Source organism: Marmota monax, unplaced genomic scaffold, assembly GCF_021218885.2.
Source record: "Marmota monax isolate L192 unplaced genomic scaffold, Marmota_monax_Labrador192_F-V1.1 WCK01_AAM20220418_F8-fsc00177, whole genome shotgun sequence".
Classification (NCBI taxonomy): Eukaryota; Metazoa; Chordata; class Mammalia; order Rodentia; family Sciuridae; genus Marmota; species Marmota monax.
Genome location: NW_026694922.1, coordinates 2,780,117 through 2,806,201, shown reverse-complemented (window position 1 = coordinate 2,806,201; position 26,085 = coordinate 2,780,117). Strand labels below are relative to the sequence as shown.

Sequence of the window (26,085 nt, the reverse complement as noted above, 5' to 3'; positions counted from 1 at the left end):
GGGAAGGAAAAGCACGGGCACAGCAGAGACCACGGCCGCCCCTGTGCTCACGGCGCGGCCACCTGTGGATTCAACCACACATCAAAGTCACCTGGGGAAACAGTTCTGTCCACACTGAGCAAGGGCAGGCCCTCCTCGTCGTCAGTCCCTCACTATGCAGGGTGACGGTGTCCTCAGCACTCTGGCAGGTTTGCGAGAACCCCAGAGGTGACCAGAGCACGCAGGAGGACACGAATGGGTTGTAAGGGACTCGGTGTCCTAGGACTGGAGCATGACGGGGGCTCTGGGAGTCACGCCGACACCGGGGGGTGCCGTGTGCATACACCTCACATGAACATGGTGGAGCTCACCTGAACTGCCACTAGAAATGTCACTCTTCAGCCACGGACAACTCTTTGACATGTGTTTTATTTTTAGCCCTTGGAAACTTGTTTCAAGAAAAGACAACAGGTCATCGACGCCACTACTCCCAACGTGACTTGCTCCACCAGGAGTCCTAAGGGCATCTCGGTGTTTCCAGCAAACCTGGACAGAGAGCTCTGACCCGTGTCCTGGACCCCAGCGCCTGACCACCTTGCAGGGGCTCTGCCAGGGGAAGGTCCACTCACCCCCTCACAGCTGCTGGGAACTTGGTCTTGCTTTGCCCCGAGGGTCATGGGAACTCCCGTTGGGGACACCAACGGAAGGAAGCAGCCACAGAGCTGCTCCTGACCAAGGCAGCAAGGTTGGTCCTGCTGTCCCTGCCCTTCCCTCCTCCACCGTGTATGTTCTGAAGCCACCTGCAGTCGGGGCTCCTCTGGCACCGTCAGACTGAGGACCAGCGCAGGGCTTTGCGCAGCCCCCTCCAGGGAGCCCTCCCCCCGTAGCCCCTCCCTGGAGGAGGGCGAGACCTGAGAAATGAGGAGGGACAACTGGTAACAGACCCCCCACTCCTCATCGGGACACCTCACCCTGCCCACCTTGTGATGGGGTTGAACAAACACCCTGGACTGGGGACAATTAGGTTCTAGAATACAATGCCAACTCAGACTGCAGCACCCTTCAGGCTGGGATGAACAGTGGCAGGGACATCAGAAGCCTCCACCCAGGGTGACAGGGAAACAACCAACCCTGAGCTTCTTTGGTACAAGGACCTAGCAGCCATCCTGGCCCCGCATGGCCAAAGAGGGCGCTTACCAAACTGCACCACATCTGCAGACCCAGAGGACCCCCATTTACCCACAGCCCAGGCTGGGAAGGGAGTGACACTCGGGACCCCTTCCCTGGAACGGGGCACTCCACGAGGAGCAGACAGCACAAGCCCCACTGAGGGCAGAGCTCTCCTTGCTGGTACTGTTCAAGGTCACTGCTCCTCATGACCCTGTGGCTGCAGACACAGTTCAGAGCAAGTTCACCCCGTGCTTCAGCAGCTTCTGCCTGGCTCGGCCGGGGAGGCTGAAGGCGCTGTCCTCGGGGCTGGGGAAGCCGGAGCTCCGGGCCGCGGCTGCCAGAGGCTGGAAGTAGGTCTCCTGGGCGGGGGTGCAGCAAGCGAACACGGCTGTGGAGGCGTTCCTGGGGAAGGAAGGGAAGCAGCCCCGTGGTGCCCTGGGCCTCGCAGCCCACACAGGGCCCACCCAGTGGCTGGGGTGTCATCTGATGTGGCTTGGAACTCTGTTCACTTGAGTTACAAGCCTCAGTGCCAATGGCCATCCTCCCTTCTCTCAACTCCTAGGGAGCTGGGACAGTCCACGGCAGCCGGGAAGGGCTGCACCCAGGGCCAGCAGGAGCAGCTACAGACTTAAGCAGAAGGGCGGCCTCCCTGCGGCCCTCGGCCGTTCCCAGAGCCTCTGCTCACTCCTCAAGTCAGCCTCGGGAGTGGCAGGACTGTCCCCCTGGACACCTGGCGCAGGGGCCCAGCTGCCCTCCTTTCCAGTGATGCAATGGCAGCATAGGAGGAAGGTGGGAGGACCTAGGGACAGCCAGATGGGCTGGGGGAGCATGGTTACAGGATAGGGGGATGCGACAGTGGCAGCAAGAAACCTGGGGACACAGAAGAGGAGGGACAGGGGCACAGCACAGAGGAGGCCCCACTGGTGACCCCCGGCTCCTGCTTCCTTCCATCTCCACCTAGTTCCCCACTGGCCTGTCTCCCCAGATCCATCATGAAGGGGAGGCTCAGGGCTCATGGGCTCCCTCCTCTGGCTCCTCCCACGGTGACCCCAGGGGCCTGAGGGAGCGAGGGAGTCTTGGCCTCTGTGGAACAGCAGTGCGGGCGCCTCACAGCTGTGGGAGGCGCCAGGGCCTTGCAGGTACAACGGGGGCCTGATCACACACACCTGGCGCTGATCCCAGCCCCGCTGCTCCCTGGCTGTGTGCCCTGTGCTGAGACCACCTTTCTGAGTCCTCGCTCTCCTGTGCACCAAGGACATGGCCTCCCCACACTGAGGGTGTTTTAAAGGTCACATTGTAGAAATACAGACGTGAATTTCTCAGCACACAGCAAGTGTTCAAGACAGGCGGCTGCTGCCCCCACCAGCAGGAAGACCACCTCCCAGCGTGTGACGTTACAGCGTCAAGGCCCTCTTGGCTCCAAGGCAGGTGGCATGTTGCAGCCCCCAGCAGCTGGTGGAGCAGATGCTGACATTTCACTCACTGCCACCTCCCACAGAACGTCACACGCCCCAGCACAAGCAGGTCCCAGCCACTGACTGCAGATGCAGATCACATCCAGGTGGCCCGTGGGGCAGCCCTGAGCTACAGCAGGAAGACGCACTAGGGTGGGAGGACAGAAACGCCAGCCCAGCGGCACCAGGCAGGGAAATACCTGGTGCTCAACCGAGGTAGGAGACGGTTACGTCATCCCTGCCAAGAAACCTGTGCCTCGGTGGGCCCAGGGCCCATGGCCCCACCTGCCCACACTGCCCCCAGCTGAAACCTGAGGGGAACAATGTGCACTTCAGAACCATAAGTTCAAATCCCAGCCCTGCCACAGAACAAGAAGGTGACCCTGCGGTAAGTGGCTGATCTTATATGTGCTTTAACTTCCTCATCTGCAAAATGGGGAAAAAGCCAGCATGGTGGCACACACTGGTTATCCCAGCGGCCTGGGAGGCTAAGGCAGGAGGATTACAAGTTCAAGGCCAGCCTCAGTAATTTAGTGAGACCTCAGCAATTTAGCAAAGCCTTGCCTCCAATTTAAAAAAATAAAAAATAAAGGGGGCTAGCATGTAGCTCAGTGGTAGAGCCCCGCTGGGTCCAAGCCACAATACCACACACAGAAAAGACAATACAAAAATGACCCAAATCATTACAAGGACACTCCCACTGTGACCCTCTCACCTGCCTTGTTTCCTGCTTACAGTTTCCTAACAGAAGCGTGTAGAAAGAAAAAACAATTAGGTTGCCTCACACTGCAAATTACAATAATTGGCAGACTGTTTCTACTGGCAGGGATGTGCTCAAGAGGTGCGACCATGAGAAACAGCAACCAGGAAACAGTGCACTAGGAGAACACTATTTCCTAGAAGGATACTAATGCATTTAAAATAAAAATAAAAACTGCAGTAGCACACCAAACTCAGAAATGTGGTTATTTCTTGGGTGTGTGACGGCTGAGGGAGAAAGCACACATCACAGGTCTCTAAGAAGTTGACGTGCTTATTATTATTATTATTATTATTATTTTTGGTACCAGGGACTGAACCCAGGGGCACTGACCACTCAGCCACATCCCAGCCTTTTATATTTTTATTTAGAGACAGGGTCTGACTTAGTTGCTTAGAGCCTCCTTAAGTTGCTGAGGCTGGCTTTGAACTCAAGATCCTCCTGCCTCAGTCTCCCGAGATGCTGGGATTACAGGTGTGTGCCAAGTGGCCAACTATGAATGCTTTTATTGCTGGTTTTTTTAAATATTTATTTTTAAATTTTAGGTGGACACAATATCTTTATTTTACATTTATGTGGTGCTGAGGATAGAACCCAGTGCCTCATGCATGCTAGGCGATTGCTCTACCACTGAGCCTCAACCCAGCCCCTATAGCTGTTTGTTTTTTTTTTTTAATTAGGAAGAGAGCAACACTATTTCAATACCACTTGTGGCCAGCGAACAGCCAGCCTCCTCCCTAGGAACAGGCACAGAACCATGACAGGGAGGGACCCAGGAAAGCCCTATCATGTTGACTGCCTGGGAATGGAGGTGGCAGTGATGAAACAGGTAAAGGGAGCCCTTGGAGAGAGTAATCAGAATGGGCTTTTGGGGGTGAGGTGCTCCGGGGCATCGGGGAGGCTCACCTGGCGGTCATTTCGTACAGCGCGGGCAGCCGGGCAAAATCCGAGTGCATGAGGCTGATGGCCTGGAGGAAGCGGCGGTCCTGGGGGGTGGCCGCCTGTGGCAGGTTCGCTTGCAGAAGACAGAGATGGTGAAGAGCAGACCCCTCCTCCCGTGGCCCTAAGTCCTGTGCGGGACCTGGAGTGGTGCCGGGCTCAGGGCCATGACGGGGGCGGGGACCAGGTGCAGGGGGCAGGCCTATGGGGCCCCAGGAGTAACACCGGCTCCTACACAGAGATCCCAAAACTGTGGGGTAGACCTCAGAGACACCTGCCCACGTGTGAACGCCTCTCAAAATGGGAAACCACCAGCCCCCCTCCACTCCCCCCAAAAAAGGACAAGCAAGGGAAGGAGTGTTTGCCAGGTGAGCCTGGCACCTCACCCGCCACCGCAGGTCCCGGGGCTGCGCACCCTGGAGGGGCCCCGGGTCTCGCCAGCGGCCCTTACCAGAGAGCACGCTCTGGACGCGGTCGTAGTGCGTGAAGGTGTAGGTGCTGCGGGCGGGGCCCGCCTCCTCGGCCGGCAGCGTCTCCTCCAGGTGCACCTCCAGCCCGTTCAGGGACGCCAGGCTGCTGCGGTACTGCAGGGGGCGGGGAGAGGTCGGGGCTGCAGGGACCACGGGCGGCCGGCAGGGCCGTGGGTTTGCCCTGGACTTGGTTTAAAATTCATCCTGCCAGGAGCTCCCAGCGGCTGCCTGATTAGGCAAAAATGAACTGAGCGGCGCTTTAGCGGCTTTTAAGGAAGTATTTGCACCCTATGTTCTGATGTTTGAAAGGATCATAGTGTAGAAAAATAGGAAAGGAAAAGTGAGTAAAAAGGAATTTAAAAAGAAAAAAACAGCAGAGAACAACTGCTCATGGGGGGTGGGGCTCAGCCGTAGGGCGCTTGCCCAGCAGCCCAGCACGTGGGAGGCCCTGGGTTCCCACATCAACACCGCATAAAAATAAATGAAGGTATTGTGTCCAGCTAAACTTAACAAGTTAGCTGCTCACGATCTCACCGGTCCTCAACCGCCGCGGGTGCCCCCCCAACTCCCTCCGCGTGTCTCTCATTGGCGACTCCCAGGGGTCCTTAACATAGACGGCCTGGGACCACTAGCGGGAGATTCTCACGTGGCCTTGTGGAGTCCCACAGTGGGCACAGGGAGCTAAGTACTTTGGTGCCTTCAGAATGTGCCACTCCCGGAAGGGCTGACAAGTGTGGCTTTCTGTGCTGGGTGATTCAGAGGAGGAAGGCCCACAGGAGGGGAGGCTCAGGCACCTGTGCTTTCAAAACTCCTGGTGGAGCAGCAGTGTGTAAAAACTGTTGAACACACTGGACTGCACTGCTCTATTTATACTTTTTTTGGGGGGGAGGGGGTACCAGGGATTGAACTCAGGGGCCCTCAACCACTGAGCCACATCCCCAGCCCTATTTTGTCTTTTATTTAGAGACAGGGTCTCACTGAGTTGCTTAGTTCCTCACTATTGCTGAGGCTGGCTTTGAACTAGCAATCCTCCTGCCTCAGCCTCCTGAGCTGCTGGGATTATAGGTGTCACTCAGCCCTGTAAATTATTCTTTATATAACAATTATGGGATCAAACCATAAATAGTACTGGATGCTTTAATCCTAGTGCTGCAGCATGGGCTGCTCTCCTCACCCTAACTGCTGTGCAGGGTTCTTCAAGTCCCATTCAGGGCTGGACGGACATCAATCATGTCCTGACAGACTCTGCTGAAATGGGCCTCCTGGGGCTGCTTCAGCCACAAGAAGGCCACTATTCCTGAGCATTGGGTAGTTCCCAGGCAAAGGACATCCTGGCTCCCTCTCCTCCCAGCCAGATGACCAGGGCAAGCCACAGAATTTTCTAGGCTCCATTTGTTGTTCATGTGCAGAATGAGAACACCACTTGACTGGTGCGTGCGCTGGAGAAACAGCCCAGACACAGTCCTCTGTGCACCCTAGAGCGCCTCTGGCAGGACAGTTTCATACAGTCCAGAAACTGAACATGCCCATCTTCAAAGCAGCGGGACACAGTCAGACCTGGTGGCGCACACCTGCAACCCAGCAACGCGGGAGGCCTGCGGCCAGCCTCTGCGACTCAGTGAAACGTCTTCCCAAAATTGAAAAATAAAAAGGGCTGGGGATGTAGCTTGGTGGTGGAGCACCCCAGGGTTCAACGCCAGTACTGAAAGAAATTATGAAATGGGATCTTTCACGTGCACACACAACTCGCCAATGGACTATTTCAACAAAAAACCAGGGGCACGCAAAAAGTGCAGAGATACAAATGCATCTCCTGGAGAGCATGCTGCGGAGTTCAAGTGTTTGGTCGTGCACTGGGGTCAGATGAGTTTTTCTATTCCAATGACCTAGAATGCCATGTGGAGTCCACAGGTTTGATGTGCATGGTTCATCTCACACACTCATCTTTGCACCCAATGCCCAAGAGAGAGCCTGGCTCCCGGCAGGTGCTCGGCAGACACCTGCGAGGTGAACACATGGGCACGGCCAGTGCTGGGCACTCTCCACTTTTGTGCTCTGTTTAAATTGAGGTGCAGAGTTCAACAAAAGGATATGTGCTCAGGAATGACAAGTACGGGCTCTGTGTTCAGATTTCTGGGATACCTAACAGCACTGTGTGCTAACGAGCCTGGCTCTGGAACAGGTGTGTGCATGGGAGTCTATGTGGGCACCTATGAGCGTCCACCAGGAGCTGAAGGCACAGCTCTGTCGGAAGTTTCTGGACCCTGGGAACCTGCCAACAGCCATCCCTCATAACTTGAGTTGGTGCCCAGAGGGAGGGACAACAGAAAAGAAAGCCATGTCAAAACCCATTTTCCCTACAGGCCTGGAGCTCTGCTTCCAGAATCTTCTAACTTGTACTCAAGATAAAACCACTTAACTGTGCACAGTTCTCGGTAGGATGTCTGTTGTGTCAGAGGCCACGGGGACAACTCTTCACAGGTAAGAGAGAGCGCTCATGCTCAACCATGCTCCACAGACTGGGCTCTGGGCTCAGTTCAGCCCTGCCTGCTTCTGCACAGCCTGAGAGCCAAGGATGGGTTGTTTTCATTTGGTTGGGAAAAAGTCACCTGAATGACACTGTGCATGGAAACATATGAGGTCCCCATGTCCAGATGAATGAGTATTGTGGTGCTCGACCACACCCCCATTCACTTGTGGCCTGCAGCTCTCACACGATATGCAGGACTGAGAGCTGCACAAAGCCGCTTTCCGGCTCTGGGTGTAACAAGTTCCCCAGCCCCTGATTCACAGAGCAGTCCTCAGGACAGCCCGGGAGACACAGAGCTGGCAATTCCTGGACGCTCACAATGTGCCCTGGGGAAGCAGCAGGCAGGCCGGAGTTCACCCAGAAGCACCAGTTTCCTGTTGTGGGGGAGGGGCGTGCTTGTCCACAGGGCAGTTCGTGAAACTCACCCGACCGTACGACCCACGCACACAGCTCACTGTCCTAATGGAGCGATGAATAATTTACCTCATCACTGCATTTGAAGGGCAATGAGATTACCCTGGGCTCTGAGCCGAGGCTCCGTGCTGCCCCCTAGTGGGAACCCACTGGGTTCCCTCTGAAGCCACCCCAACCCCGGCCTCCTGGCTGTTCCTTCTTCCCACCCCCTGCAAACCTAGAGAGCTCGAAATTGATTCACCAAGAGATAGGCTGGCAAAAGGACGCAAAGGCACCTTAGTGGCATGTGACATAATCAAGGCACACTTTCAAAGGGGGTGCGCTCGCTATTCCATCTGGCTGTATTGGACCATTCTGCAGGGTTCTGGCCTCCCAGACGGCAGCAGCAGGCTGCAGGGAAATCAGGTCAAGTATGTTCTCCGCAGGGCGGGGACCAAAAGGTACTGAAAGGTCTCTCCTGATTATAAGGGAGACCTTAGTTCTGATGAACAACCCCCTCTCCAACCATCAGGCTGGTCAAAGTCAGTCACCCCCCCCACACACACACTCCTTTAGAAAAGTCGAGCTTTTCTTCTTTCACAAAGCTTGTCCACTTCCTGGGGCCCAGACAGCACCAAGCCTCCTCCAGATACCCGATCATGGAGGCTGTTGTCATAACAACGTGGATGGCCTCGATGACCCCCTTCCAACCTATCAAGACAAGGGCAGAGAGGTTGAGACAAGGAAGAAGCAGCTGGCAAGAACTCTGGAGCCGCCACTTGCAATGAGGCTTCTACCTCTGCCAGGCTCAGAGCTCTTACCCTGAGAAGGGAGCCATGACCTGGGGGAACCGTGCAGAGCTTAGCTGCAGTCAGAGGGAGAGCGTGCTCAGCACAGGCGAGCGCAGCACACACCCTCTCAGCAGTCTGGGCGGTCTTTTTCCTTGGGGTGGGGCTGGGAGCAGAGTAGAAAGAGATCTGCCCAGTCTACTACACCCACACACCAGGCCTCCAGAACAACGATCCCAAGGTCTGGTACTGTGGGCCAGGCCCTGAGCACCAGGGCACCTGGGGGGATGAGGCTGCAGCGCCAGTCCTCCTCGATGTCGCAGGAGGGGCAGGAGTCACTCAGAGTTGTGGGGAACGTGGACATGGGACGCACACGAGCCATGACTCTGGGGTCTGAGGAAAGGGGACAGATGAGCCAGGCAGCTCTAGAGGAGCAGGTGCTTGCTGGCAGCTCTGTGCAGCCTCCCTCCTCCCATCCTCCACCTCCAAGGTGACTTGCTCATTTGTGGAGGGTCACAAGCCCTGCATGCTAATAAGATGGGCCTGGGATAATATAGGTTTAAGAATAAAAACAAGCCCCAGGACACCACTGTCCTGCAGCAATTTCAACCTGCTGTTCCTCCTGCTGCACTTTCCCTGCCAACCAAAGCACGGCTGTTACTATAGCAACTGAATCTCCAGCGTGGGCCCAGGCCCCGGAGAAGGTCAGCTCACATTGCATTGTGTGGATGATGCAGTGACTGCAGAGGAACCTTCCAGAGCCAGTTAGGACTTCAGATGCCCCAGGCCCTCTAGGAAGGCATAGTGGGTCACTGTGTGTAGTGGTGGGGCTGAGGTGAGAGTGCAGGGTTTCTAGGGGACTCCCGGGGTGCAACCCCTGCAGAGCAGATTCCACATGCATGCAACCTGGAGCTGTGCAGCCAGGAAACCAGACCAGCACAGGGGTGGCACAGTGGCCCTGCACCACCCCTGCCTGTACCATCTCGCTGCCCCTGGGCTACTGATGAGGAAGCAGAGGCTCAGGGGGCAGCACCACCCTGGAGAGTGAGAGTTGGGACCCCAGCCACTGAGACCAGAAGAAGTGGAAGTGGGAGTGGGAGAGAAGCCACATCTGGGTACCCCTGCAGCTGCCCTGCACCGTGTGCTCATCCCCCACTGCCCCAGGAGACCCCAGACACAGCTCCGACCCTCGGCCCAGCTGCAGAGAGACAGGCCCTGCGCGGGTTGAGCCCGCTAGGGGAGGAGTGGCCTGCCCGTTATTTCTAGCAGGAAGGGAGAGGACAGAGGGCTGGGGAGGGGCTCTGGAGACACTCACCACCTCCTCAATGGCGGCACTATCTCCCAGCAGCGGCTCCTCAGCCAGCAGGGACAGCACCAGGCCCTTGACGCTGTGGGTGTACAGGTTCATCTGCACAAGTCCCGTGTGGGACCCTGCTGCGGCCAGCAAGCAGTCCGCTCTGTCTGCAGAGGGCCTGTCACCCTGAGGGTTGGCTGAGTTTGAACTGCCCTCCAATCCAGGGCCCTCAAGGCTCCTGTGGACCCCGTCGACACCCTGAGCCACACCCTGCTCCCCGCAAGACAGCTCAGTCTCTCTCTGCCCTGGATCTGGGCAAGGCGGTGACAAGGGTCTGCTGGTCCTTCTGGGGAGAAGATCTGCTCCAGGAACGAGGGTGTGGCCACTGGTGGCAGGAAGGTCCTCGCTCTGTTCTAGGACTCCGTTCTGGGTGAGTGTCTCAGGAGGGGCAGGAGAGAAGCAGCTGCTGACAGCTGAGTCCTCCGGCACTGTGGGCTGCAAACTGCTGGCACCATTCCCAGGTTCCTGGCTGCAGGGACCTCTGCCACCCAGGACACACACATGTGGGAAAGCAAGATGGCCTGAAGACGGTCCTTCTTCATGAGCTTCTGGAATGTGGACTTCAGACAAGTCCAGCTCTCCCTCGGGAAAGCCTGACTCCTGCAGCGAGCAGCTGAGGCCAAGACCCTGGCTCTGGACCAGGCTACGCAGTCCCGCAGACCCAAGGGGCTCCAGCTCCCGGCCAGGCACATGCCCATTCTCCTGCCTGCCACTTGGCCAGGCTCCCCCTGGGCTCGGAGGCGCTGGTGTGGTCACTGGCATACAGGAAACAGATCCCGCGTGCCTGGTGGCATGTTCCTTTGGGGCAGACGTGCCCCGACTCTTTGTAGCGTGCTGAGCCGGAGTGTCCTGGAGTCGGGCTGAAGGCGTAGGAGAGCTAGGGAGAGGGCAGTGGGTGTGAGAAGACCAGCAGTGGAAAGGGGAGGGAAGCAGTGACCCCTGACAGGCCCGGGAGGAGTGGAAGCTGGGCCCACAGAAACCAACCCCAGGAGTGAAGGAAGACAACGCCCAGGGTTGGTGCTCCATGCAGTGACGACAGGATCACCTACTGCACACGGCAGCCCCCCGCACAGAGAGTCTCCTGTGTGTCAGGCCCTCTACTGGGAGCTGTACACACACATTATGGGGTCCACTTGATGGATGAATAAGCTGGGGCTCAGGCAGGGAATGGACTTCCTCAAAGTCCCCTGCTGATAAGGAAGAGGTCTGGGACATGGGACCCACTGTCCTCTTAACCACACCACACCCCTGTGACCAGCACCTGCAGTTACAGATGGAGCCGAGCAGGTCAGAGTAGGAGCAGGAGGGCTGAGGAAGGGTGAAAGTCCCAGGTTTGTCTCAGGGGCTGCAAGATGAACCCCTGTGAGCTCCTCACCTACCCAGGCACCCGCTCCGCTGGGAACTCTCGGAGGCTCACAGCTTCCTCTTCCGTCACGAAGACGGGTGTGATCAGAACATTCGGGGGGAACGCTGTTTCTGGAATTGCAAAGCATCGTGGGAAAGCTCTCCGCACGGCCAGGGGAAACAGAGGCAGGGACTGTCCTTGGGTTGCTGCATCCAACCTCCACCTGCCCCCCACCCCCAGGCTTGGACAGCAGCGTTGGAAATGCATCCCCAGCCAGACAAAAAGCCACAAAACTGTAGCTCAATTTCTGTGACCAGCAAGGAAAGAGCCTGTGCAGACAAGGCTACTGCCAGCTGTGGGCCAGGGAGACGGTCAGTGGAAGAAAGTCGAGTGGCCCTTACTGAGAAAAAGACACAAGCTAGGAAAAAACGCTTCCGACTGACACGGATCAGCCCTCAAGTAGAGCTCAAAATGAAACCAAGTCCTCTGGGGACACCTCTGTATCCTGCAAAAGGGCCTTTGGGCAGTCTCCGCCTTCCTTACCCTTTCCCCATCGCCAGCCCCTAGAACCTGAACATGCGGTGTCACAACACTGAGCTGGGGAGGGTCTGACGCAGGGAGCCGGAGGACGCGCCTGGACCTCCAGCTTGACAATCAGGACTCAGAAGGGCAACTACCTGTTCCCCAGGCTCTACCAGACCCATTTTCCTAATCTTCAGAGCAGAGGAAAAGAACATATGGCACTGGTGGCCTTTACGTGGCTTGTCCAGTGAAAGGCGGCGTACAAGAGTGCCTTTCCCAAATGCCACCACGCCACTTACCCGCTTCCTGTGGGGCGGCCCCTGCTGTGGAGAGTCTCTGAAAACAAACAGGCACACAGGTCAGCTCGGGGCGCCGCGTGCTCCTCTTGACCTGACCATGAGGAACCTGTGCCATCTGCTCACAGGACCTGGCCAAGCCCAGGGAGCTTGTCCCAGCCACATACCAAGAGCCTGGCAGATGGAACAGAAGCTCCCCCAAGCTGCTGGCTCCTGCCACGTCTGAGCGGAGGCGGGGTCTGTGCCTCTCAGGCTGCCAGGCAGCGCCCACCAGCTTCAGGCCCAGCTCAGTCCTGTCTTTCCACAGGAAAAACAAGTGGGGGTCTGTGTTCCTTTACATCTTTGGGGACTTCACATTCTAGAGAGGAGCCACACGTGCCCCCATCCCAACGAGAACTCACACCAAGTCCATCACAGCAGACACGGGGCAGGCCTGTGACCCTCGCCCTAGAAGACAGACACATCTCCTGCTTATTCTGGTCCAAGATCAAGGCCAGAAACTGAAAGGTTTTTTCTCAAACCTCAACCTAAAAGTGCCAAAAGGATCCACCAAAACAAGACGAAACCAAAACACAACACAGACTGCTCCTCTAGCCAAAATGACTCATGTGAAATGACGTGGCTGGCTTTCTCTGCTGGGAATCTTAAAGCCATGCTTTTGCTTGAGGTTACCAAGCCACACGGAAGTTCATTCTAGACAAAAATGCTTTAAAAAAAAATAACATATAATCCCTCATCTTCAAGCAAATAATACTGTTAGCGTATTTAAGCATTTTTTTCTTTTAAGTCCTTGTGGGTTTTTTTATACTTTTGAGACATAAAATTTGATTTTTCCACTTTAAACACTAACACGCAGTTCTTCGGGCCATTTTCAATGGCTGCTAAAATCTCATCAAGCGTAAACTTGCATGGACAAGTTGACCGTCTCCCCACCTCAGACCAGTGCTGAGCATACTTTCCTGGACAGGGCAAGACAACCACTCTCCAGCTTCCTGAGCCACGTGGCTGTGCCCCAGCGGCTGGCCCTGCTGCAGGAGCTGACGGCAGTTCAATAAAGCTTTACTAGCAGGCATCTGGCCCCTGGTCCAGAGCAAGCCACATCCTGCAGACAGTCAAGCGGCACCTGATTTTTCACTTTCACAAATCCTACTGTGATTGTTTAGAATGGAAACCTGTTTACTAGTTAGTCTTTTCTTAGTGTGGATCTTGAGAAGCTGCGTGTCAGGAAAAGGGACTGGTTTCCATAAAGTCCCCATCATCAACTGCTTACCACAGGGACTCTGCTGACGGACATCCCAATAGGGGTGAGGAGCCTGGACGGAGCCCACTAACACTTTAAAAGTCTGATTTCACAGGGGTGATCCCAGCAACTCAGGAGGCTGAGGAAGGACAGCAAGCTCAAGGCCAGCCTAGGCAACTCAGTGAGACCCTGTCTCAAAAAAATAAACAAACAGGGCTAGGGTGTGCCTCAGTGGCAAAGTACTCCTGGGCTCAATCCTTGGAATGGCAAAAAATTAAAAGGACTAGAAGAAAATCTGGCAGAGCTGGCGACAGTTACCTCCTGCAGCTCGACTGTGGGTGACATCACTCTCAGGGACTTTGCCGGACTGTCCTTACTAGCAGCACAATTAAATGACCACCAAATGGAAGTGTTTTAGGAGTTGCTGTTTTCCTAGGTCCTCCTAAGGACACGTCCTTTACAGTGAGGTCCAGAAAACCCTGACATCTCTCTGACATGACAGCCGTCCTGGGGGAAAATCTCAAGAGTCCCACTTCGGGTGGAGAAAAAAGCCATCCCAGCCCAGCATGCAGAAGGAGACTTCTGCCTCTCCAAGGACTCCTCTCTGGAGGGACCCACACTGACAGCCAAGGGGTCCTGGTGAGACACAGGGACACAAGTGCCCCGGCCCAGCTGGCATTCAAAGTCAGCCCCCAGCTCGGGACAGGCACTCTGGCCAGGAGGGCGGGCTTCAGCATACCTGGTCCCGAGGTGCAGGCTGGTGAAGCAGGACCTTGGCCGTGAGCGAGGGCTGCAGCTGGGTGCTCACGATCCTGGGGGTGAGACAGGAACAGGAGCACCGTGAGAAGCAGCACACTGAGACCTCTGGGTTTAAAGGAGCCCATCCTTCCTTGCTGTCAAGGGCCCTGGGGACATGGCTGGCAGAGGTTCAATTAGTAAAGCCCTCACAGAGGCTACTCTGGGGGTCCTATCCATAGTTAGCATACCTGACCCCTGGACCAGGCTTGTAGGAGAACCTACGCAAAAGGACGTGAATTACCGGGAAATGAGAAATATGTTCAAAAACACAAGTAAGTGACTCAACTATCCGTGAAAATCAGAGACATTACATAGATTGTGGCACAGCCAGAACATCAAAACCATAGCCCTTACAGAGCAGGCGGACCACGGGGCCTGGCGGAGCAACCTCCACGCTACATCAAGCCCAGGGGCCCGCGAGCCCCCTTCTGTAGAGAGCAGAAAGACAAAATCAACGCCTGTGGGCTGGGGCCGTAGCTCAGGTAGAGCACTTGGCTAGCACCATGAGGCATGGGGTTCCATCCTCAGCACCACATTAAAAAAACAAAAAGAAAATAAAGGTGTGTCCATCTACAATAGAAAAAAATTTTTAAAAATCAATGCATGTGTCTGTGTGTGGCCGTGGGAAATTCGCATACTGCTGACTGCGAGGGGCTGAGTGGGGGACTGAGACAGGGGCTTTGTGCTCTGCTGTTTCTGTGCTGGAGGATTTCTTTTTTTTTTTTTTTTTTAAACAATAAGAGCATCCATATATTCGGTCATATAATTTAAAAATAAATACGTAGAAAATGCAAAATATCATCTTTGAGAGTGAGTTATCATGGGAGCTTGAAAGCCCTACAAACCATGGCACGGCCATCCTGCTGAGAACAGGGAAGGGGCCAGGGACAGCCAGCACTGGAACCACCTCCTCCTGCCACACGTGCGACTCACTGCACGGCCCACAGAGGGTCTCCATTTCCCGTGAGAGGAAACCGAGGCTAAGCAGCCTGCCCAAGGCCACAGCACTGGGGACAGAAGCAGGATCAGGTCACTGGCAAGCCCAGAGCCAGGCCTCCAGAGCTCATCTGGAAGTGTCCGAGCATCCCTGGCCATGCAGCCACCTGGTTGGCAGGGAGCTCCAGGCCCTGGCCACTCTGCTGGGAGAGCAAAGCCTCTGGAAGGAGAGGCCCAGGAGAGTATAGAGAGCCTCAGGCACTTAGGCTCAGGAAGAAGCCCTCCAACTATGTGAGGGAGATGAGGACACCCAGATGCCAATCAGGATGCAGACCTAGCCACGAGGCTGGAAGGAGCTAGGCAAAGGTGTGTATGGCTGCTCTGCACAGGCAAGCTGAATGCAGCAAAGCCACAGGGTCCTCTGGGCAGCAGGAGGAAGGCCACGGCAGACTTCCGGGACCCTTCTGCTCACAGGCTGGCTGGCCGGCCAACCCTGGGGACTTCATGCTGGCACTAGACCCTGGCAAGGCCCCACTGAGAACCACGTGGATCCCTCTCACAGCCCCCTCCTTTCCTGGGCACAACACCTTCCAAGTCCCAGATGTACCCCAGGAAGGGGACAGACACCAAGTCAAACCTCAGCTACCTGTTGTTTGCCAAACTAGCGCATATAGACTGGCCAGAGACCGAGTTCCCTGCCCATGCCCGGCAGGCACTGTGTGGGCAGTTCTGCAGCAGAGGGTGTGGGTGGAGGAGGGGGCTCAGGATCACTCACAGTCCTTCATAGAGGATGCACCCAGCTAGTACGTGAGGCGAGCGCTGGCAGGTCTGTAGGATGAGAGCTGCCTTCAGCAGCAGCAGCGGCTCCACCTGCACGGACAAGACCACAGCCGCCAGTAAGCATGCGCACAACCAGCCCAGGAGACCAGGGAAGAGGCTGCACAGGACAAACGGGCAGGTCCTAACTCCAAGGCTGGAAAAAGGTGGTGTCGTGCCATGGCTCTGCTCTGTCTCTCCATACCCACAACTGCTGATGCCACAAAACACCACGTTCTTAGCACAAGGCAGCATTTCTGGGAGCTGGAAGATGCAGCAAATATGGCCTATGCCTGTTCCTAAAGGACAAAGTGGGTCACTCAGGAGACCCTGACTACCAATACTAAGACCAGGTGGCAGCAACAGAGAAGAGCATGCCCTCCAAATGCAGGTCACAGAGTCAGCAAAACCTACCTGTCTGCCCTGCACTCTGCAGCACAGTCCCAGGGAGGAGAGGCCCTACTGGCACTGAGCAGAGCCCATCACTCAATGCTGTCACATAAAACACAGGCACCGTGGCCTTCCTTAGGCCAACTCAGCTCAGCTACACTGCCTTTGAAAGAGCCAACTGTCAGCCATGTTCGATGGTACCTGCCTATCATCCCAGTGGCTCAGGAGGCTGAGGCAGGACGCTCAAAGCCAGTCTCCACAACGGCAAGATGCTAAGCAGCTCAGTGAGACCCTGTCTCTAAATAAAACACAAAATAGGGCTGGGGATGGGGCTCAGTAGTTGAGAGCCCCTGAGCTCAATCCCCGGTACCCCCCGCCAAAAAAAAAAAAACCCAAAAGAGTAAACTGCTCATAAGTTCCTAAAATGACAAGAACATCCCGCGAACCCCACAACCTCCTCCTATTAAACACCCCCTGCCTGCTTGGTGGCCAGCACCTGCAAGTGCCCATGAGCTGTCACAGCCCAGTGTGAATGGAGCCAAGTCCTGGAGCAGAACCCTGTGAAGGAGTTACGTCTATTTTTTCATGGCCTGAGACTGCAGTCCCCCAGGAAAAATCCTTCCCCAGGTCAAGCAGAGTCACAGCGCCACACCCTGCGCAGGACACACTTACTACAGCAGGGAGGCCAAGAAGGCTCCTGCAGGACACTCAGGGCTCAGAAGGCTCATTCTTAAGGGGGAGGTGTGGTCAGACCAGCCACATGAGCAGCCGGGCTGCAATGAGCTCCCAAGACTGGTGGATGGCAGAACCTCCCCGTCTCCCTCTCAGAAACAGCAAGGTCACAGTCCTGGCCTTCGTGATGGTAACATGGAACCTGTGGATTGGCAAGGGACCTATGGGTTCCTGAGTTCAATACTTCTGAGACAACACCAACATGGTGCTCCTTTTGTGTGTGGGAGGGCAAGTGGGAACCAGGGATTGAACCCAGGGGTACTTGGCCACTGAGCCAAACTCCCAGACACCTTTATTTTTTATTTAGAGACAGGACCTCACTACGCTGCTCAGGCTGGCCTTGAACATGCAAGATCCTCCTGCCTCAGCCTCCTCAGTCACTGGGATCACAGGCATGCACCACCACGACTGGCCTGTATTCCCTCTACTGAGTATTTTCTTGGTGTCATTTGAGACCCAGCCTCACCGTACCATCAGAGCAGCTGTGAAGGTGGGATCATGACACCCCTTCATGGTGGCTCTGCAAGTGGCCTGGCCCAGCCCACTCCACAGCTAAGGAGCAGCAGCACAGGGGCCACGTGTAAGGCTTCCCAGCCGCCCTGCCAGGGAGTGACCCATCCAGCCGCTTCTCTAGCATTCTCTAAGGAACACTTCTGGACGGTGTCCAGAGGCTCTGCTCTTGTGCATGCAGAGTGAGGAGGGTGAGGCAGGTACCTTGGTTCGGTCCAAGTTCCAGAGGGAATTGAATATCTTGTGCAGATCGCTAGTGTTGCTCAGAACGCGCTGGATGAAGGTGTTCCACTGCAAGCTTAGTTCTTCCTGAGAACGGCTCTGTCACAGAAACAGTCTGAGGTCACTGTCTGAGATTTGGAGGGACAGATTCTGGCAGCTACCATGAATGTTGCTCATAGCACAGAAAACCAGCCAGAGGGAGGGCCTGTTTTGAAGTCCCCCCTCCTGGTATCCAGCCCCATTACAGATCCAGGGCACTTTCTGGGGAAGCGGGGGACCAGAGCCTGCTCTATCTAACCATCCCAGGGGAAGCAGAGGTGACAAGAACTCAGGAACATAGGCATCTGAGGGGGCTCAAGGGGCCCTTGACCTGGTCACTGGACACTGAGGGTCTATGTGAAGAGTATCGGGCCCCAGTGGGTAAGCGCTGTGTTCTGGGAACATGTCTTGCTGAAGAGGCTTAGCATGACTAGACACCACAGTTGTACCTTATAAGCCAGGGAAACAGGCCCATTGTAAAAATGGAAGAATCCGATGAGCTGATCCAGAAACCGCTTGCAGCTGACATCAGGGAGCTCCACGGCACAGCCCAGCACCTGTGAAGAGGGAAGCCAGGCAGAAGGTGCTTCCGTTATCTTGTGGCCAAGCCAGAGGCCCAGCACCCAGGGCCCCCACGGCGACTGCTCTGGCTCCCTGCAGTCCACCTCCTGGAGCCCTGAGCCCACACCCTCCACAGCAGCCGACTGGTCACATGGCGAACAAGTACCTTTTGTCCCTCTCTCCATGCAGCTGGGCCTGAAGTGCCTCCTTCCCTCCTGTTCGTCCACCCAGGCTTCACCCACACCCCCAGGCCCACTCCACGTCCAGGCACTTCCCTGCTGCCGCTTCTGCTAAGACTTCTTTGTCCTGTGAGGGCTGCTGTATGGACACTGGCTGCTTCATCTGGATTTTATTACAGACACTGGACGGACTCAAACTGTCCCATGAATGGCCAGCCTGTCTCTCCGGCTGGATGAAGCGCTTCAAGGTGGCGGCTGACTGGGCCCTCAGTTCTAGCCCTTCGAGCTGAGCACAGCGCTCAGTCCTACAAGACCAATGCCTGCCTTAGAGCCCTCTGGCCAACGTTAAAGAGCCTTAAACTGTTCGTTTTTTTTTTTTTTTTTTAATTTTTTATTTTTGTTGTAGTTGTAGATGGACAGCACACCTCTACTTATTTTTATGTTGTGCTCAGGATCAAACCCAGTGCCTCACACATGCTAGGCAAGCACTTTGCCACTGAGCTAGCCCCATTTGTATTCTTTGACCCAATAATTCCACCTCTAGGAATCAGTCCTGAGTGCAGCACCAGAATTTAAACAAACAAGCCCCACCCAAAAACAAAGAAACAAAAATTCCCCCTGAAGGTACTGCAGCAGGGGACATTCTGTTCTCTGATGTGTTCAAAACCCGACAGGAGTCTGGCACACAGGAAGTGCCTGCTTCTCCCCTCTAACGGACTGTGGGTCAAAAGCAATTCCAATCAGAACCCAGAAGCTGCTCTTTCAAAACTAACCTGCTGATCCTACAATGGAAACCCAAATGATCTAAAACACCCAAAGCTGTTATTCTTGAAAAAGAATAAGGCTAGAGGATATTATCATCCCTGAAAGCTCCTCCACAGTCCCCTCTGGTTAACTCTAGCCCCTTCAACCCCAGCAGCCATTGTTCTGAGTTTTTTGCACCATAGAATAGTTCTGCCTGTTCTAGAGCATCCTGAGTGACACAGTACATTTAATATATTCTCTTCATGGCTCTGGGCTGCTGCTTATCATTTGTGAGATTTCTCAAAACTATTACATTATCAGTATCTATTGCTTTTCATTATTAAACCATATCCCATGGTGCGAATATGCCACAGTCCGTCTATTCATTCTCTTTTTGCTGGATGAAAACATTGCTAGTCTGGGGCAATTAAGAATGAGGCTCCTAGGGGCTGGGGTTATAGCTCAGCAGCAGAGCACTTGCTTCACACTTGTGAGACACTAGGTTCAATCCTCAGCACCACATAAAAAAATAAGATAAGATATTGTGCCCATCTTTAAAAGAAATCTTAAAAAAAAAAAAAAAAGAATGAGGCTCCTGGGACCCTCCATTAGGACCCTCCTGGGGACGCGCTTTCTTACTGCTGCTCGCAGGCAAGGTGTACATATCTGGTTTCAGGATTTATTACAAAGCTATAGAATCAAGAGAGCGCGGTACTTGCATAGACCCTTCACAGAGATCAGTGGAGGAGAACGCAGTGTCTGGAAGTAGACCCCTCTCAAATGCCCATCTGATCTACGACAAGGGAGCCCAAAAAATTCAAGAGGGACAGGAGAGTTTTTCCAACAATGTTGCTGGAACAACTGGATATCCAGATGGAAACAAACAAACCTGACCCTGAGCACACCATAACAAATAATCCACCCTTGATTACAGACCTAAATTTCTTTATAAAGATAAAGTTTTTTTTATGTAAAGGATAAAAGTATATACAAGGAAAATCTAAAACCAGTCTATATTAAATCATCATAGCTAGGGGTATGTTAGAAATGACTACTTCATACAAAAACAATTTAAAAATTTGATCTTTACACACAATCCATAAACATTTAGAAAATTTAATTTCATAAAAGATGCCATTTATGATAGCAATAAAAACATATAAAATACCTATTCAGAAAACACTCAAAAGAGGAGGAAGATCTTTATAGACAAAATTATAACCTTTTTTGAAACACAGTTAAGAAGATACTAGTAAATCAGGGCTGGGGATGTGGCTCAAGCGGTAGCACGCTCGCCTGTCAAGCTTGCGGCCGGGGTTCGATCCTCAGCACCACATACAAAGATGTTGTGTCCGCCGAAAACTAGAAAATAAATATTAAAAAATTCTCTCTCTCTCTCTCTCTCTTTAAAAAAGAAGAAGATACTAGTAAATCAATGTATTATGGTAATAAAAAAGGAAAAAAACACAATTTAGCAAAGAAGCCATTCTCCCCAATTTTATCTATAGGTGATGCAATTCTAAATTAAGACACCCGCACATTTGTTTTGTTTCAACTTGATGAACTGATGTAAAGTTTTGTATGAAGCAGCAAGAGACTGAGAAGAGCTTACATGCTGCTGAAGAGAAGGCGGGTTTGCCTGGTCTTACTGGGAACACCTCAAAATTCTGCAACACCAACAGAGGCTGGATAGAAACACAGACAGTGGAGAGGAACCCGGTGTTCAGAATCAGACCCAGTGAAGGCAGATGCTCTAGAGCTGCTGTAAGAATGTGTCAGTATCAAAAACATCTGCTCATCAAAGAAAACGAATAGGCAGAGGACTAGGTGCAGTGGTACCTGCCTGGAAGCCCAGCAGCTCAGGAGGCTGAGGCAGGAGGATCACGAGTTCGAGCCCAGCCTCAGCAACTTAGTGAGACCCTAAGCAACTTGGTGAAACACTATCCCAAAATAAAAAATAAAAAGGGCTGGGGATGTAGCTCAGTGGTAAAGTGCCCCTGGGTTCAATACCCAGCACTCCCCACCCACCCCCCAAAAAGAAAGAAAGAAAGAAAAAGAAATAGGCAGACTACAAACTGGGAGAAAATATTTTTAAAATATATATCTGATAAAGAACTGTTTTTCAGGATATAGGAAGAACTAGGATTCAACTAAAAAAAAAAATTTTGGCCACTCGCTTTGAACAGACACTTCCCAGAGGAGGACATTCAAACGGCCTCAAGCACATGGAAGAACTTCGATGTCATTAGTCAGCAGGGAAACGCATATGAAAGCCACAATGAGATACCACTGCACATCCAGAGGAATGCCTAAAATTACTCGGAATGACATCACTGTCAGTGAGGACGTGGAGAATTGGAACTCTCCACATCCCTGTTGGCGAGAGTGTAAAATGGTACAACCACTTTGAAAAAAAATTTGGCAGTTTCTTATAAAATCCAACATACACCTTACCTACAGAAAGAAAATTCCAGGAGCCTCACTTTTGTTGAGGCTGGCTTTGAACTCACGATCCTCCTGCCTCAGCCTCCGGAGCTGCTGGGATCACAGGCGTGCGCCACTGCGCCCAGCAAGCTCTATTCTTAATTGCCCCAAACTAGCAATGTTTTCATCCAACAAAAAGAGAATGAATAGACAGACTGTGGCATATTCATACCATGGAATACAGTTTAATAATAAAAAGTAATGCGGCTGGGGTTGTTGCTCAGTGGTAGAGGGCTTGCCTAGAATATGTGAGGCACTGGGTTCGATTCTCAGGACTGAATATAAATAAACAAATAAAATAAAGGTCCAGAAACATCTTAAAAAAAAAAAAAAAAAAGCAGTGGATACTGATGTAAGACTTGAGAAACCTCACAAATGATAAGCAGAAAACCAGAAGCACTAAAGAGTACTATACAAGATGTACTGTGTCACTCATGATGTTCTAGAACAGACAAAACTAGTCTATGGTGAAAAAAATATTCCTGGGGTTCCTTGAAGCCTCACATGTGCACATTAGTGTCTCAGGCCTTAGGGTCACTGAGTGTGGACAGCGTGAAGAGCACGGGGAGAAAAGGGAGGCAAAAACTCAATTTGCAATACAGAGCGACTAACATGGCCACCAGTGGCCCCAGTCATCATATTTTAACTAGATTTTTATTTTTGTTTTTTGTATTTAGCAACCCTTGAGGAGGTAAAATTGAATCTCGTTTAATCTATTAGAGCTAACAATTCTTTTCCACATTGTTTTATTGGTGCATTATAGGGGCCCAAGTTTCAGGAAAAGAGAGATCAGCCATGTGCTGGGTGTGGTATGTTAGAAATGTGTGGAGGGGCTAGGGCGGGCTCAGTGGCAGAACGTGTGCTTAGCATGCACGGGGCCTGGGATGAGCTCAATCCCAGCACCTAACAAAAAGGAAAGAAATGTGTCGGAGAACACCGAACTACCTTGGTACCTGCAGAGTGCCACAGGAAACGTGGATGACAACTGGACCCAGCACATGGGGGCTGGGGGAGAGGGTCTAGGTTCAGCGCCACAGCAGCCTGCCTGTCTCAACTTGACCATCCTAATACCTCAGGGGGCTCTGCCTGCTTAGACTTACCCAGAGGTAATCTCCGTCCACCTTCACGGCAAACTTGAGCTTCCGAAGACGGATGAGGGTAGGAGGAGAGTCAGAAATGTCAGAGACGCAGCGGACCACTCCGGCAATCTGCCCGCACAGCAGCTCCTGCTGGTCGAGCAGGGTCTATGAGAGAGGAGCAGATTCTAGACACCAGGCTGACATTCTTTTTTTTTTTTTTAAGGTACCGGGGACTGAACTCAGGAGCACTTGACCACAGGACTTGACCACGTCCCCAGGCCTATTTTGAATTTTATTAGAGGTAGGGTCTCCCTGAGTTGCTTGGTGCCTCGCTAAATTGCTGAGGCCGGCTTTGAACTCATGATCCTCCTGCCTCTGTCTCCTGAGCTGCTAGGATTACAGGCGTGTGCCACCGCGCCCGGCATGGCTGACAGTCTTCAACTCCTGGTTCATTCCTTAGAGCCAACTGAGCACTGCAGGCCAAATCCCATCCACCATCTGTTTTCATATGATCCTTGGGCCATGAATGGCTTTTATATTTTTTAAGGGTTGTAAAAATAACGACAGCCAGGCATGGTGGCACATGGAGGCTGAGGCAGGAAGATCGTGAGTTCAAAGCCAGCTTCAGCAACTTAGCGAGGCCCTAAGCAACTGAGCAAGAACCTGTCTCCAAATAAAACATAAAAAAGGTGGGGAATGTGGCTCAGTGGTTCAGTTCCCCTGGGTTCAATAAATAAAAAATAACTACAAAGAATATGGTACAAAGCCCTTGGGTGGCATAAATAAAAAATAACTACAAAGAACATGGGACAAAGCTCTTGGGTAGCATCCAAAGCCTTAAACATTTACCATTAGGACCCTAACAAAATCTGCCACAGCCCCTAGCCAGGTGTGCTGGTAATCCCAGCAACTAGGAAGGCTGAGGCAGGAGGATCACAGGTTAAGACCAGCCTGGGCAACTTAGTGAGAACCTACCTTAAAATAAAAGTTATAGAAGGGCTGAGGATGTTGCTCAGTGGTAAGGTGCCCATGGATTCAATTCCCAGTACCATAAAAAACCACCCACAAAGTTTGCTAACTCCTGCCAGGGTGGCCGACTGTTAGAGAATCCCTTAGTAAATATGAGAGGACAGTACAGAACTGTATTTGTGCTCCTAAGATCATAGGCACCCACTTGGGTGGAAGCATAAACCTCTCATTCCTACTCAAATCCCCTGCTGGAGGGGCCTGAGCAGCCTGAACTAATCCCGGTCACCCGAGTCATCGGGCAATCACATGAGCAAATACACAGAATCTCCTAATCAGTCTCAGCCTTAACTGGACCGCAGGGCAGCCAGATGTTCTGTGAAGCCACAGAGAACGTTCCCATCAGCTATGAAGAATACCCACCCACAGAACTGAACATGAACCTAACCAAAACTCTCAAGTTGACCACTAATTTAAAGGAAGCATGGTGGATAGGAGATATGAAATGACACCACCAGGCGGACGGCATCAGCCAAATCTAGAGTGCAAGCCACCCCGACAGTCTACGCACAGGGACTTGGTTTCTTCAATAACTCAATGGCATGGGGAATAAAGGATGAGTGGGGGCTGGGGATGTGGCTCAAGCGGTAGCGCGCTCGCCTGGAATGCGTGTGGCCCGGGTTCAATCCTCAGCACCACATACAAACAAAGACGTTGTGTCCGCCGAAAACTAAAAAATAAATATTAAAAAAAAAAATTCTCTCTCTCTCTCTTTAAAAAAAAAAAAGGATGAGTGGGTGACTGTAAAGTGTCACAAAAGGGACCTAAAGGGTAAAACAACCAAAGAGAATTTGGGGTCGTTGTTTGAACACTGATTATGAGAGAGGGGAGACTGAAAGACAGAGAGAGACAGACAGGAAGGACCAACAGACTAAATATCCTCTAAGATGATACAGAGAAATGTGAATATAGTCAGCATATTAGATGTATTAAGCAATTACTGTTATCAATTATTGTAACTTTTGTTAGGTGTGATAATGTTTAAAATAACAAAATTGAGTAAAGATGTCACTTGGTACTGGTAAAAGGACACAATGTCTAGAATTTGTTGCAAACTGCTTCTGAAAATAATGATAATAATGGCGGGGGAAGGTAGGCCATATAAGATTGGTGAAGTGTTGATAATTACTGGTGCTGGTGACGACACATGATGGTTCGTGATACTCTACTTTTCTGTACAATATTTTGTGTGGTTTTTTTTTTTTTTTTTTTTTTTAGTGAGGTGATCAATAAATTGGGGTCAGAGAAAAGCAGACAAAAAGATCAGGATGGTAACAGAGGGCTGGAGAAGAGGAAGTACTGGTTGCCTAGGAATTTCAAGACCAGAACAAGGACCAGTATGTCAAGAATAAGACAGAAAAACAAAAGAATAAGACAGAAGAAATGTCAGTGTCCTGGATTAGCTAAAGACAGCAAAGTTCTACAGTTATGAAAAGTCACCATTGAAGGCAGGGGAGCCCCTCTGAACAGCAGGATGAGGTGTGGCTTACCTGAGGAGGGTAAAAATAACAAATGCCAGCTCGGGTGGGATCTCCTTCCTCCTTCACCTTGGAGCCATCATAGAGAAAAAAATAATTCCACCTGGCGAGAGAAGAGAGTGGGGCCATGTTTCCCTCCACGTGGTGGCAACGGCAGCTGAGGACAGGGCCTCCTATCTCCCAGCCCAAGCAGCCTTGTCACTCAGTGTCTGAGCCTTCTGGTGGCCCCAAGAAGAACAAACCCAGTCGCTCCGAATAGATAAAACCAGTCCTTAAGTGCAGAAGAGGCAAACTAAAAATACACCTCTCTCCAGCCGTCAGACCATCTGCCCACAAGAACGCAAGTGGCAGGAGGAAAGACGGCGCCCACGACAACAGCCTGTCTGCAATGCTGAGCCTCAACTGTGAGCCACGTGGCCTGGCACCCGCCTAAGGCTCTGGTAACAAGTTAGGGGCATCTTAGTTGCCCTCCTCACAACTGCTGAGTGCGATGACCCCGGACAGCCCTTCCACCAGGAATGCATGCACGCATCTACGCAGGGCCCACGGTGTGCTCTGCGCCTGCTCAACAGATATGCAAGGCCAACGCTGGGCACTGTGGAAGGGAAAGGGGCTTCGCGAGTTCAGAGGAACACTGAACCCTCTCTGCCCCTCCAAACGTGACAGGGCTCCAGGGGCTCGCTTAGTCAGCTTCCTCCCAAACCTTCTGATTTCCTGACCCAAAGGAACCTCTTTCTTCAAGTTTCCCTGACCCTCCTCTTTCCTAAAGTCCCTTACAGCCTACTCTGCAGGATAATAATTATTACATAATTCTCATTATCTGATTCCCTCTTTAAGACCACAAAGCCAAC

At 52.6% G+C, this 26,085-nt stretch overlaps 1 protein-coding gene across 6 annotated transcripts in view; it reads right to left on the bottom strand.

The window, feature by feature from the left end:
• Positions 1–389: 389 nt before the first annotated feature.
• The window catches only part of Hps4 (HPS4 biogenesis of lysosomal organelles complex 3 subunit 2), a 29,042-nt gene continuing 3,346 nt past the window's right edge, over positions 390–26,085 (bottom strand). For 3 of the 6 annotated variants that reach the window (XM_058573589.1, XM_046427263.1, XM_058573588.1), the window contains 12 exons: positions 25,247–25,337; positions 22,752–22,895; positions 18,133–18,240; positions 17,627–17,743; positions 15,750–15,844; positions 13,980–14,052; positions 12,004–12,040; positions 11,217–11,313; positions 9,799–10,714; positions 4,754–4,886; positions 4,270–4,378; positions 390–1,551 (listed from right to left, as the gene is read on the bottom strand). In XM_058573589.1, the coding sequence (XP_058429572.1) occupies positions 1,380–1,551; positions 4,270–4,378; positions 4,754–4,886; positions 9,799–10,714; positions 11,217–11,313; positions 12,004–12,040; positions 13,980–14,052; positions 15,750–15,844; positions 17,627–17,743; positions 18,133–18,240; positions 22,752–22,895; positions 25,247–25,337 (2,092 nt within the window). In that variant the 3' untranslated portion in view covers positions 390–1,379. Of the gene's footprint in view, positions 1,552–3,318; positions 3,345–4,269; positions 4,379–4,753; positions 4,887–8,034; positions 8,407–9,798; positions 10,715–11,216; positions 11,314–12,003; positions 12,041–13,979; positions 14,053–15,749; positions 15,845–17,626; positions 17,744–18,132; positions 18,241–22,751; positions 22,896–25,246; positions 25,338–26,085 lie in introns of those variants that run through there. The other 3 variants (XM_058573591.1, XM_058573590.1, XM_058573592.1) reach the window with 3 other exon arrangements.